The sequence below is a fragment of the Suricata suricatta genome, chromosome 16 (genome assembly GCF_006229205.1).
Source record: "Suricata suricatta isolate VVHF042 chromosome 16, meerkat_22Aug2017_6uvM2_HiC, whole genome shotgun sequence".
Lineage (NCBI taxonomy): Eukaryota > Metazoa > Chordata > Mammalia > Carnivora > Herpestidae > Suricata > Suricata suricatta.
This window is the reverse complement of record NC_043715.1, coordinates 28,969,536-28,981,919: the sequence shown is the minus strand read 5'-3', so window position 1 is coordinate 28,981,919 and position 12,384 is coordinate 28,969,536. Positions and strand designations below refer to the sequence as shown.

Genomic DNA, 12,384 nt, shown 5'->3' with positions numbered 1-12,384 from the left:
ACTGGAGCTAAGAATAGTGCTGCCACGTAAACTTGTGAGCAGCAAATGAGTTAATGTGTATAAGTCATTTAGAATAATACCCAGCGTTTAGTGGGCACTAAATAAATAGGTGTTAAGCAGTTAATTAATAATATCATGTTGTCTGGAGGGCCAAAGGTTGGAAGACAGATTGAGGGCAGGGAGGAGTGGCCGTAGAGGGACCCTGGGAGATCAAAGCACAAATTAGGATTAGTACTTTATTTATATTAAAGGTTAATTGTTTTGAGCTTGGGCTTGAAGATCTAGACCGAACAGTCAATGATAATTGTTTTATTTAGTCTTCTGAGACTGGAGAGATGTGAATCTGGTTTAGAAAGGCTACCTGCTACCTTGTGTTACTTTTCCTCCTAATGCTGCCGACAGAGACACACTCTTCTGGAAATGATAAAATCATAGCTATCCATGAACACCTGTTTTTGTTCTGGTTTTGTTTTAGTGGCAGCTGAAATACCCTAAACTAATTCTCCGCGAAGCCGGCAGTGTGCCGGAGGAGCTCCATAAAGAAGTCCAAGAAGCCTTCCTCACCCTGCACAAGCATGGCTGCTTCTTTCGGGACCTGGTTAGGATCCAAGGCAAAGATCTGCTCACTCCGGTCTCTCGCATCCTCATCGGAAACCCAGGCTGCACTTATAAGTACCTGAACACCAGGCTCTTCACGGTACCCTGGCCAGTGAAGGGTGCCACTACCAGGTACGAGGAGGCTGAAATCGCGGCTGCCTGTCAGACCTTCCTCAGGCTCAATGACTACCTGCAGATAGAGACCATCCAGGCTTTGGAAGAACTCGCTTGCAAAGAGAAGTCGAATATCGATGCCGTGCCCGTGTGCATAGGGCCAGATTTCCCCCGGATCGGGATGGGGTCCTTCGATGGCCAGGATGAGGTGGACATGAAGAACCGAGCCGCGTACAACGTCACTTTGCTGAATTTCATGGATCCCCAGAAGATGCCGTACCTGAAGGAGGAGCCTTATTTCGGCATGGGGAAGATGGCCGTGAGCTGGCATCATGACGAGAATCTCGTGGAGCGGTCAGCGGTGGCCGTGTACAGTTACAGCTGTGAAGGTAGGACCTGCCCTGCGAGGGTGCGGCCCTGAGTGCGACAGGACCAGGACTGTGGAGGCTCTGGGGATGAGCGTGAGCGTGTGTGTGCGCATGCGCACGCGCGTTGTGTGTCCTCCTCAGGCTTGCCGCACCGATGTATCCGCAGAATAGACCTCTTTCTCGTCTCGGGGCGCTGCCTAGCTCACTGTTACACTGCGCTCACACGGAGTATTTTCACGTGTAAGCACTCCTGTCATTCTGTCTTTCTCAGGCCCAGTAGAAGACCATCCTGGTTTCCACAGCCATCCTCCTTTCTCTAAAGCTGTACCGTTGCTATAATTAACTTGCTGATAAAGGGCCGGGAAAACAAAAATCTGTTGTCTCTCCCGGTTCCCACAGGTGCACATTGCCAGTCCTGCCAAGCTCCTTTATTGTGGTCGACATCACTGTCTTGATGGGAGTGATTTGTCAAACACGGACTTGTTCTTGGCTTCCTCAGATTTGACTACTGGCCTTCCTTGCCGGAAGCTGTTGAAGTAGGTTCCAGAAGCAGACAGTCCTCTATTTTTAGGAGACTCTCCAGTCTCCTTTACGTCCTGCAGTTTTAGTCCTATAAGGGGTGCTGTGGGTGAACCTATTCTTGGAGTTTCCAAAACCTGGCCCCTTTGGAACAGAGACCCCAAGCCACCTTCTCACGGCCTACCAGACTTCCCTTCTCGTATCGTCCACGTGTTTAGGATCTCCACTGGTTTTCAGCACAGGGTCCTAAAAAGACATTTGGGCAGATCCAGGACAAGTGTGAACACCCCGACTTGGTTCTTTGCCTGATGATGTGACAGAGAGATGCAAGATGCAGTGTTAACCCTGTTGTCTATCTCTTCGGCCTGTTTATTGGCAGATGCTCGCAAAACCAGAGTTCTAGATATCCCATCAGGGAAAGAACTAGAACTTCTAAGGGTCGGTGCTTTCTGAAAACTCTCTTTTTAGTTGGATGTCCTTATCGCTGTCTGCTCTTTGCTTACTCCAATGACCATTTTTGGAAAAGGGATTGTAAAAGGATGTTCTCGTGGTTCTCTTTAAATTTCTTCCCATTTCTCAATCTCAAGCATTTCCTCAGGATCGCTAAAACATTTTCTAACTTTTACCTTCCGTCTTCAGCCCGGAACAAGGAACTAGTCGAGCAGTTGGAAATGTTAGCAGTTTCCCTGGCATCTCAAATAATGATGCTTACCTAAGAAAATTGCTTGAAGGGGATTTGATGCTGTCCTAATGGAAGGAACGGAGATCCTCTGATCCTTAATAAGGCATTGCCAAGGATTTAAGACCCATCACATCCAAGAACTCTGATGTGAAGGAACAATGGAGTTTGTTAGTTTCCTTCTTAAGGAGGCAACACTCTAAAATTGAGGCAGTGGTATGTGATAGCTCTGTCTGCTACAAAGATGTCTTTGTGCTCCCACCTCCTCTCGGCCCCACAGTTTAATAGTCCTTTTGTGCTCCCAGAGCGTGGGTGATCAAGTCCTTTTTGAAGCCTAGAATGTCTTCAGAAAGTAATTTAAATTTTTAATGAATAGTTTCTGTGGTCGGAGTAGTTATGACTGATAAAGGATACAAGTATACAAAAACATATAAAGGGTTAGCCTTGCGACTAGAGGAGGGAAGTGCAGACTTCAAATCTATAAGAGCAGAGGGATTCCTTTGGTCTCTTAGCCCCCGAGAACCCCAGAACTCTATCTAATAATAATAATAACAGCAGCAACACCGGGAGCTCTCATTTATTGAGCACCTACTATATGCTAGGGATTGGTATAAGCTTTTTACATGTAGTGACCCATTTTATTCGTAGAACAGCCCTGTGAACGAAGTACTGCTGTTCTCATTTTATGGATAGGGAAACTGAGGCGCAGAAGGATGATTCACTTTTCCACGGTTATACAGCTATTAATTAGCAAAGGTTGGATTTGAACCCAGACACTCTGGCTTCAGAGTCCTAACCGTGAAGGCTAAATGCCTTATGAGCAGGTATTTCCTACCCTTGCAGTAGAGATCCCTCTGGGATTTGGGTTTCTAAAATGTCCACCCCTGGAAAAGTGAAGGGAACATTCTATTTGCTCATCCTAGCAGGTCCTGCATCCTCTCCTCTTCTTCCCGTTCCCTCTCTCTTCTCTCCCCCCAGGACATCTACTGTAGCTTCCTATACATGCTCTCAGGTGATTGGAATGCATTAGATAAGCTTCTCTATGAAATGGAACCTCTCTCCAGGTCTCCAGCTGTGTGTGTGATGTTGAGTCAGATGCTTTACAAAGCACGTCCTTGAAACTTTTTTTGGTGGATGCCTTTCTTCCAGATGACTTTTTCCAGGTGACAAGTGATATGCTTACTTCTCTGACCTCCTTGTAATCCTGCCAGAGGTATGGTAAGGGTGGATTTGAAGAAAGCCATTTGGGTTAAAATCATGACTAGGGTTAGAAAGGGATCAAAGGGAGTGAAGAGAATGGAAATTTCAGACAACTGTACTGTTTTCTGAGACCTTGAACCCATTTGTCACGCACCGGCTAAGGGAGGTTCAGTTAGCTGTTCTAGACACTGTGGAGGCTGCAAAGGTAAATCAAATGCTCTCTTTGCCTTGAAAGAATGAGTGAAGTAAAGCGTGATTATAATTATGAAATGAGGTGATTATAATTATGAAATGAGGAAATGTCAGGTCTGGAAGAGACTTTTGAAGTCACCTAGTTCAAGTGTCTCATTTTATAGGAAAAGACACTGAGGCAGGGAGAATGGCAGTGACTGGTCCAAGGTCACATCGTTCCTTAGTGATAAGAGAGTGTTACAGGTGCCAGGAGTTCCTCTAAATGCATTGGGAGTTCACAACCAAAGAGATTACTTCCTGCTGAAATTAAATTCAGGTGAAGCTTAAGATCCTTCAGGACTTTGTTCTCAATACCTTTTCCTAGAGAAATTTCATGTAGATTTATAATGAGCCAGTCGTCCCTCTTTGGTTTATTTCTGTGAGTAGAGGTCATTGAGAAGTAATTTGTATAGGATACGTGTAATTATATAATAAACTCATTGGCTTCACATGCGGTGCTAGTTAATAGATATTCTCCATAAGAAGATTGAAATGGCACAATATTTAATCAGGAATGGCTTCAGGGAATCATGTGTAAATAGGCAGAGTATTTGATTTTCCTATGCTGGCTTTGCTGGCAATTGCTTGTTACTCCTAGATATAAACACTCACACACACAGACACACACACACGCACACGCACGTGCACACACACACCACATTGTAGCACAGAGGGCTTTAACAATCCATTGTTTAATATACTCCTACACCTTGTTCTCTGACTGGAATGCCTTCAAAAAGATAAGGTAAATAATTATCATTACTATTTCTGTTTGTTTGGAAGGAAACATTTTCTGCAACATTGTCTTTATTAAAAAAAGCAAGTCTTAAGAATTTTATTTTATTTAAAAAAATATTTTTTTAAGTTAATTTATTTTTGAGGGAGAGAGAGACAGAGCCAAGCAGGGGAGGGGCAGAGAGAGAGGGACACACAGAATCCGAAGCAGGCTCCAGGCTCTGAGCTTTCAGCACAGTGCCTGACGTGGGGCTTGAACCCACAAACTGCAAGATCATGACCTGAACTTAATCACTGAGCCATCCAGGCACCCCAAGAATTTTAACTTATGCTAGGTATTACAGATTCTTGATATTATTTTCCAGATTTTCAGGAAGGAACAGTGAAGGAAGAAAAGGAAGAGAGACTAGTCCATGATTCCTGTTGAGTATGTGATAGGCTAGAAAGCAGGGACTTTGTAATACTTATCTTGGAATTCTAGGATTCTCACTCATGTCTTTGACTCAGGAAGAATTGAATTCACTTAAGGATGGAAATTGGTTGCCATGATTCTTTTTTTTAAAGATATTATTTTTGAGTAATCTCTACACCCAACGTGGGTTTTGAACTCACAACCCTGAGATCAGGAGTCACCCGCTCCACCAAATGAGCCAGCCAGGCCTCTCATGTTGCTGTAATTCTTAAATCTTTACTTTCAGACCAATAGCTTTATATTCCTTAGCTCATCTTTAAGCCCATGAAAGCCTAGACTGTAATTGCAGCTAGGAGTTTGGGAGCATTCATAATTTTTTCAAATGTTATGATTTTTTTTTTTGAGAGAGAGAGAGAGAGAGTGTGAGCACACATGCAGGGGAGGGGTAGAGAGAGAATCTTAAGCAGGCTCCACACTCAGTGAGAAGCCGACATGGGGCTCCATCCCACTGCCCTAGGATCATGACCTCAGCTGAAATCAAGAGTCAGATGTTCAACCAACTGAGCCACCCATGCGCCCCCAAATGCTATGATATCTAGTGTGTGTCTCTGCCTTCCTCCATTCCTATCTGAGGCCTCAAAGCTCATTTGACTTTGTGTGTTTCATTGTGCCAGGCCATGTGTTGTTAGTTGTGTTGTTATTGTTGTTTTTAAGTAGACTTTGTGCCCAGCACCAAACCCAATGTGGGGTTTGAACTTGACCCTGAGATCAAGACCTGAGCTGAGATCAAGAGTCGGCTGCTTAACTGCTTGAGCCACCCAGGTGCCCCTGTTGTTAATTATTTTTGAAGTCACTTCTACTGCTCAGTAAAACTTGTTTGGCCTTCCAAACATATTTTGTTTTTTAATCCCCATGAAATTACTTATGCGCTTAACAGTAAGCATCTGTTGTTTGCCAAGCACTCTTCTAGATGCCAAGCTTCTAAGCACAAACAAGAATCCCTGCCCTCATGGAGCGTGTGTTTTAGCAAGGAGAGACCAAGAACAAACAGGGAGGTTGGATAGGGGTGAGGCCCAGGTGCACAGTTTTAAATAGGGAAGTAGGCTTCCTTCGGAAGGTCACCTCTGAGCCAAGGCTGGAAGGAGAGAGGAGAGAGAGGAGGACAGTGTGGGGAGACAGAGTACTGAAGACCTGGAGATGGAACACGATGTCGGGATATTTCAGAAGCAGCAAATGCGGACGTGGCGGTGGAATGAGAGATGAGGGAGAGTAACAGCAGTGAAGACAGGAGAGACAGGGGGCTGAGATGGGCAGCAGCTATTATGGATGGATACTGTAATGTGAGGTACTGGGCTTATACGCAGTGTGGCGGGAGATGGGGGCCATTGCGGTCTTGAGTAGAAGGAGGGAGAGGGCACTGGAGGCAGCAGAAAGAGGCCATTGCAGAATCCAGATTAGAGAAGGGGCCAGATGAGAAGAGGCAGAGGTAAGGAGAAATGTCTGTATGATGGCACCCGTGTTTTCACTGGAGAAAAGTGACAGTGCTCAGTGCCGGGGAGAAAGGACCAGAAGTGACATCTCCTAATTGTCAAGAGAAGGCCATCCAACAAGAATGGCGGATTTTTGCCCCCCGCCCAATAGTTTTATTGAGGCATAATTTACATACAACAAACTGCACATATTTAAAGTTTCCATTCACATGGGTTTTATCCCATCTGTGAAACCACAACCACAGTCAAGATAGTGAGCATCTCCGTGATCTCCACAAGCTTCCTCGTGCCCCTTGGTTGATCCCTGATGATTAAGGATGCTGAACTTTGTTTCATGTACTAATTGGCCCTTCATGTATCTTTGGAGAAATATCTCTTCAAGTTTTATTTGCCCATTTTGAATTGAGTTGTTTTTTTTACTTGTTGAGTTTTCAGAGCTTTTTATATATTGTGGATATTCAGCTCCTAACAGATGTATGATTTGCAAGTATCTTCCCCAAGAATGGCTGAATTTTTAGTGACACATTCGAGTGATGAGTAGGCAGTAAGAGGACAGATTAAAGTGGGACACTTTTATGTCTAGGGCATTAATTGGGCAGTTTAATTCTGTATTACTGAACGTCATCATTTCTATTAGCACCCCAGAAGTGCTTTCTTCCGATGTATTTCTCCCCCATTGGTTTGGCACATACTTGAAGTAGAATTGTAAACTCCTTAACGACGTGGTTTCTACCCTTCTTTCTAAGGTAAAAGAGTAAGTGTTCGTTGCCTAAAGTCAGTAGTTTTCATTTTGGGTAGTTTATGCTGTTCATCTATATTCTGGCCACTGCCCAAAAACTGATTCCTGCAACTACAATGTCTCTTTAGTATTAGGATTCTTCCGAATGCAAATAGCGGATACCTGACCTAAACAGACCTCATTTAAAAAGATAAGGAATTGCCTTACTTAATACTAAGCCCAGAGCTCTCACTGGCTTCAAGTAGACAAACTTCAGTGGTTAATTGCGTGGTCAAGTTCCAGTTTCTTGCCCTTCAGCTTTTGGCTCCTTAAGCTGTCGCTTACCTCTCTTGGGACACGCAGCTGTCTCATGGTCCCTGCGTGCCTGCCCCCAGCTGGTGTGGCCACTCCCTTTCTTTCTCATAACCTTGGAGAAGGAGAAAAACTAGGTTTTGGACATCCAGTTTGAACTCTGGATAAAGCTTTGCCTGAAGCTAGATGAACAAATATTTATCCTTTTTTGATTAATCCACTTTTGGTTCTGATCTTCTATGTTATTTACAACAGAAAGGTTTCCTGTAAGTCTGTAGGACTCTGTCTTTTCCTGAGGCTGCCCCAGGAGTGACAGCCTCTGGTGTTGGAAGGTCTGGCTTGGAGAATGTTTGAGAAGTATCTGTGCTTCCTTCCCCTGTTTCATATTATACATCAGATAACATAATGGTTTTGAAGCTTTGGCCAAGAGCATCCAGAACCATTTTTCTCTCCTTTTCTCACTTTTACTTTTTCCCACCAAGTCCATGAAACGTGACGTGATAGGTTCTCCTGTGTATGTGAATATTTGTATCTTAAAATTTTTTTTTCAAATGCTTAATCTGAAAGCTGACAGAGCCAGACATCATGTTGAAAGGCTTTAGATTTTTCAGTAAAGAGTTAGCAATATCCCTCCTGAAACCCTAGAAAACTTATAATTAATTTTATAATTCATCTGTGTCAAGGGACTCCATTTACCCTGAATTTCTTGTTTTGGGGCATCTGAGAGCAGCCTCCAGCTTCTTACAGACTCTGAGCTGGGACTGATTCGGGTACCCCCCGGTGCCCCCCACCCTTCATACTTCCCTGGTTTCATTTCTTCAGACCATTCACTCCTCAGTGGCTGGGAAGGAGTTTGCCCTATGTCAGACCCGGGCTTGACTGCTCATCCCTCACAACCAACCAAGGAATGTGTTTCTAAGTTGTAGCCATCTTCCAGAAAGGCTTCTCGTTGGCTAACCCTTCTTTCCTAGGGCTAACTTCAAGAGCGTTTCCCAAATGTTCTCTGGCTTGTGCCGTTTGCCAGTACTGGGGACACCTGTCCAGGAAAAGCATACAAAGTCTGCACATACACGTGTCCACCTTTCAGGGGGGGTCACTCTGAAAAGCGCATCTGAGCCATGAAAAAGTCTCCAGTGCCCATCATTGCCCTCACTCTTAAATTGCTTTCCGTGGTTCGCAAAACCCTCCCCGTCCTCCCCGCTGCCCACCTCTCCAGCCTCTTCTCTGGCAATTCCATGTCATTCACTTGATACACTGCAGTGAAGAGTTCTGGTCTTGTTTGCCCGTCATGCCATACCCCTCCCGGAATGCATCTTCCCAACCTCACATCTCCTCTCCCCTTTCTGACTGACTCCCTTTTTCAAAACTGATTCTCCCTCCCAGACCCTGCAGGGTCACACACCGATCAGCACGGGACAGAGAAAGCCTCAGGAGCTTTTGTATACAGGCTGACTAGCTGTAGCTTCTGGGTTTCTCTTGTCCCGAGATCTGGGACGTGGAGAGGAAGCAAGGGACCTGCTGTTTGAGCCCTTCCGGAGGTGGGGTTAAGGAAGCGATATAATTGCTAAGGCCAGAGTCTTAGAAATTTCAGTACTTGGCCAAGGGAATAGGGAAGAAGAAATAGGGCTATTTTTTTTAATGTTTTATTTATTTTTGATACAGAGAGAGACAGAGCATGAGAGGGGGAGGGGTAGAGAGAGAGGGAAACACAAAATCTGAAGCAGGCTCCAGGCTCTGAGCTGTCAGCACAGAGCCCGACGTGGGGCTCGAACCCACGAACGTTTGATCTGACCTGAGCCAAAGCCGGAGGCTTAACCGACTGAGCCACCCAGGTGCCCCTAGGGCCATTTTTTGTTAATGTGTGGTGATGATGAATATAAATTTGCATATCAGGGAGATTATTGACATACAGTGTTAATAGTAATGTTATTAAATGTACAGAATTTCAAGCGATAGATTTTATTTGATTAGAACTGTCCTCTCTTCATGCTCAGGCGTCTGTCTTTGTCTCCTATGTGACAGTGGTTGCCTACAGCCTTAAAAATACAAACAAAATATTTGATGAATGCATTTCTCTCTCACCAAAGGGGAATGAATTGTTCAAAAACTAGTTAGCATAAAAAATCGAAATTGGTTCATTTGGGAGGGAGGATGTGTTAGAATTTTAAACTTGACATTTACCCGTAGCATTCTTTTGTATTTTGTCACAGGTTTTACTTCTTGAGCAGTTTGGTTGGTGGGAGCTGGGGATGCATGGGGCACTCGGGACTCATAGGGCACAAGACACTTGCAGTTCTCTCCGTGTTACTGGGATCTAAAGGCAAGTCAGAGCCTATGGTCTCTGCTCGTTTCAGAATAAGGGGCGGCAGAGCAATCAGCTGCAGTTGCTCTAGATAATTACAGCCTCACTAGAAAGAAAGCAACACTGGGCAAAGCTCTTTGATTCATTCATTGATGGATCCCAAGGTGCCTGGGTCAGTGCCTCATGTATAATAAGAGCTCAATAAATATTTCTTAAATGAACTTTTATACATTTTTATATAGGGCCTTCCCTGCAGGACTGTTCATGTAGGCATAGTATTTTATTGCCTGGACATTTTATAATTTATTTAACTAGAAACTTATTGATGGATATCTGGGTTATTTCTGTCTTCGGCTCTTCTAATCATGGGTAGAGTAAGCATCCGTGCTCTAAACGCATTTTGCAGCCTTTGGAGGTAGGAATTTGAGGATACATTCCTGAAAGTGGAATTGTGGGATTCCTATACATTCAAAGTGTTTAATGCATTTGTAATTTTGATAAGTATTGCCAATTTTTTCTCTACAGAGAATGTGAATTTTGCTATACTTTTATCGATACCATATTTTATCAAAGTGTTTGATATTTTCTGGTATGATAAGTTACCAAATACCTGTTGTGGCTTTAATTTGCATTTCTCTTACATAAAGAAGTTTGAGCATCTCTTAAGTGTTTACACATTTATTTCCTTGTGTGTGTTCTGTCTTCATAATGTTGGCCTATTTTTCTGTTTGATTATTGATCTTTATCATATTGATGTGCAGGAGCTCTTTTTATATGTTAAAACAACTTCCTGGCTACGCTTCCTTGTTTATCTTTCCATGTGATTTGTAGATTTAGCTTGTTTAGTTACCAACTCCACTTAACTAAAAATCAGTCCTATTGGTATTTTTATTAGGTTTGTATTAAATATATAGGTGAATTTAGCGAGAACAGACATTCCCATGGTGTTCAGTCTTATTTCCCAAGAACATATCTGTCTTTACATTTGTTTAAATTTTCTTTGTGTCCTTCAATAATATTTTAAAGGTTTTTTTCCCCTATAGACAGTACACATTTAAGAATCTTGCTGGATGTTTTAATATGCACACTTTTGTAGCTAGCATTTTTCTTAATTTGACTATTGTTTGGGATATATTTTTCCTGGTTGATTTGCACATAAATAATATTATTATTTATTAAAAAATCACTTTTTCTTATAAAAAAGTCCTTTTTACCTTTTTTTGGGGTGGGGGTCTAATTAGGTCTCCTTATGCAACTCCAGAGGAGGCCCTGTGTTGATCATTCCTTCCAAAACAGTGATTGGTTATTGTGGTGGTAAAGGGCATTGTTTCTTACTTCTTAACTTTGGGAATTTTTCTAATGTTTCCCTATTAATATATGACGCTGCCTTTGTGATTGAGAGAGATCTGTATTTTATTGTGTAAAGGAACTGGCCACCGGCCACTCATTGTTTCATTGATATTTTGGTTAGGAAAGGATGTGTTTTATTGAATATTTTTTGTACCTCTGGTGACTCTTTGTTTTCATCTATGAATATGATGAATTTTAAGTATAACCCTTTGCATATTGAACTATCCTTGTATTCTTGTGATAAGTTCTGTTTGGTCATGGAATGTTATTCTTTTAATATGCTGCTAGATTTAATTCTATTTCCCTATATTTGGGAATTTTGCATTGATTCTCAGATGTGAGATTTGTGTGTGGGGGGGGTGTATGTGTGTGTAAGTGTTTTCTTTTTGGATTTTGATACATATTATACTCTCTTTATGAAAAGAATTTGGAAACTTTTCTTTTTCTATGCTTTTAAACAATTTAAAGCATATTGAAATAACCCACTCCTTAGTTGTTTGGTAGAATTCTTTGAAACTCTTGACACTTATGTTTCCCTGAGAGGTCGTTATTTGACAACTTTATACCTTTTATGGTTTTGTTAATTTCTCGGCCCCATCTGGGGTCGATTTTGGTAGTTAATATCTTCCTTAAAAACAATGCATTTAATCCAGATTATCTAATTTATTTTCGTGGAATTAAAAAAAAATCTTTTATTTTCCTTGGTATCTAGGGTTATTCCCCCCCCATTTAAGGACATTTTTTTGATTAAAAAATAAAGGACATGTTAACGATATTCTAAAGAATGTTTTTTTAAAAGATGTAAAAGGAGTCTACAGTTCACTTACTATGCGCATTTTACTGAAACGTAATTATTCCTGAGATCTTGTTTATAAAGCCCAGAACTTGAGGTAGAACATTTCGTTCCTGAGCGCTCTCTTCTCTTTTTGACAGGCCCTGAAGAAGAGAGTGAAGATGATCCCCAACTCGAAGGCAGAGACCCCGATACTTGGCATGTCGGTTTCAAGATCTCCTGGGACATAGAAACACCTGGTCTGGCGATACCCCTTCACCAAGGAGACTGCTATTTTATGCTTGGTAATTAGGAGTGTCAAAAACTGTATTGATGCTCTGGTGTCTGACGTTTAGACTGCTGGCTGACGATTTTGAACGTGTCTTTTGAAATAAACTTTTCAGATATTTTCTAGTGATAATGAATCTTCTACCTGTAGCTAATTTTTAAAATTTATTTGTTTTTACTTCCTTATTTATTGTTTCCTTCTAGATATTGCTTATTTTTAAAAGCTGCTTTTTTTTCTTTTCTTTCTCCTCCCATTCTGATTGTTTCTGGAGCTCACCAAATGGGCTCAACTGTTTT

The 12,384-nt window shown here is 42.3% G+C and overlaps 1 protein-coding gene across 4 annotated transcripts in view; it reads left to right on the top strand.

The window, feature by feature from the left end:
* Positions 1-12,384, top strand: part of FTO (FTO alpha-ketoglutarate dependent dioxygenase) — a 375,692-nt gene that overhangs the window by 123,737 nt on the left and 239,571 nt on the right. For all 4 annotated transcript variants that reach the window (XM_029926592.1, XM_029926595.1, XM_029926594.1 and 1 more), the window contains exons 3-4: positions 476-1,100; positions 11,961-12,104. In XM_029926592.1, the coding sequence (XP_029782452.1) occupies positions 476-1,100; positions 11,961-12,104 (769 nt within the window). The remainder of the gene's footprint in view (positions 1-475; positions 1,101-11,960; positions 12,105-12,384) is intronic.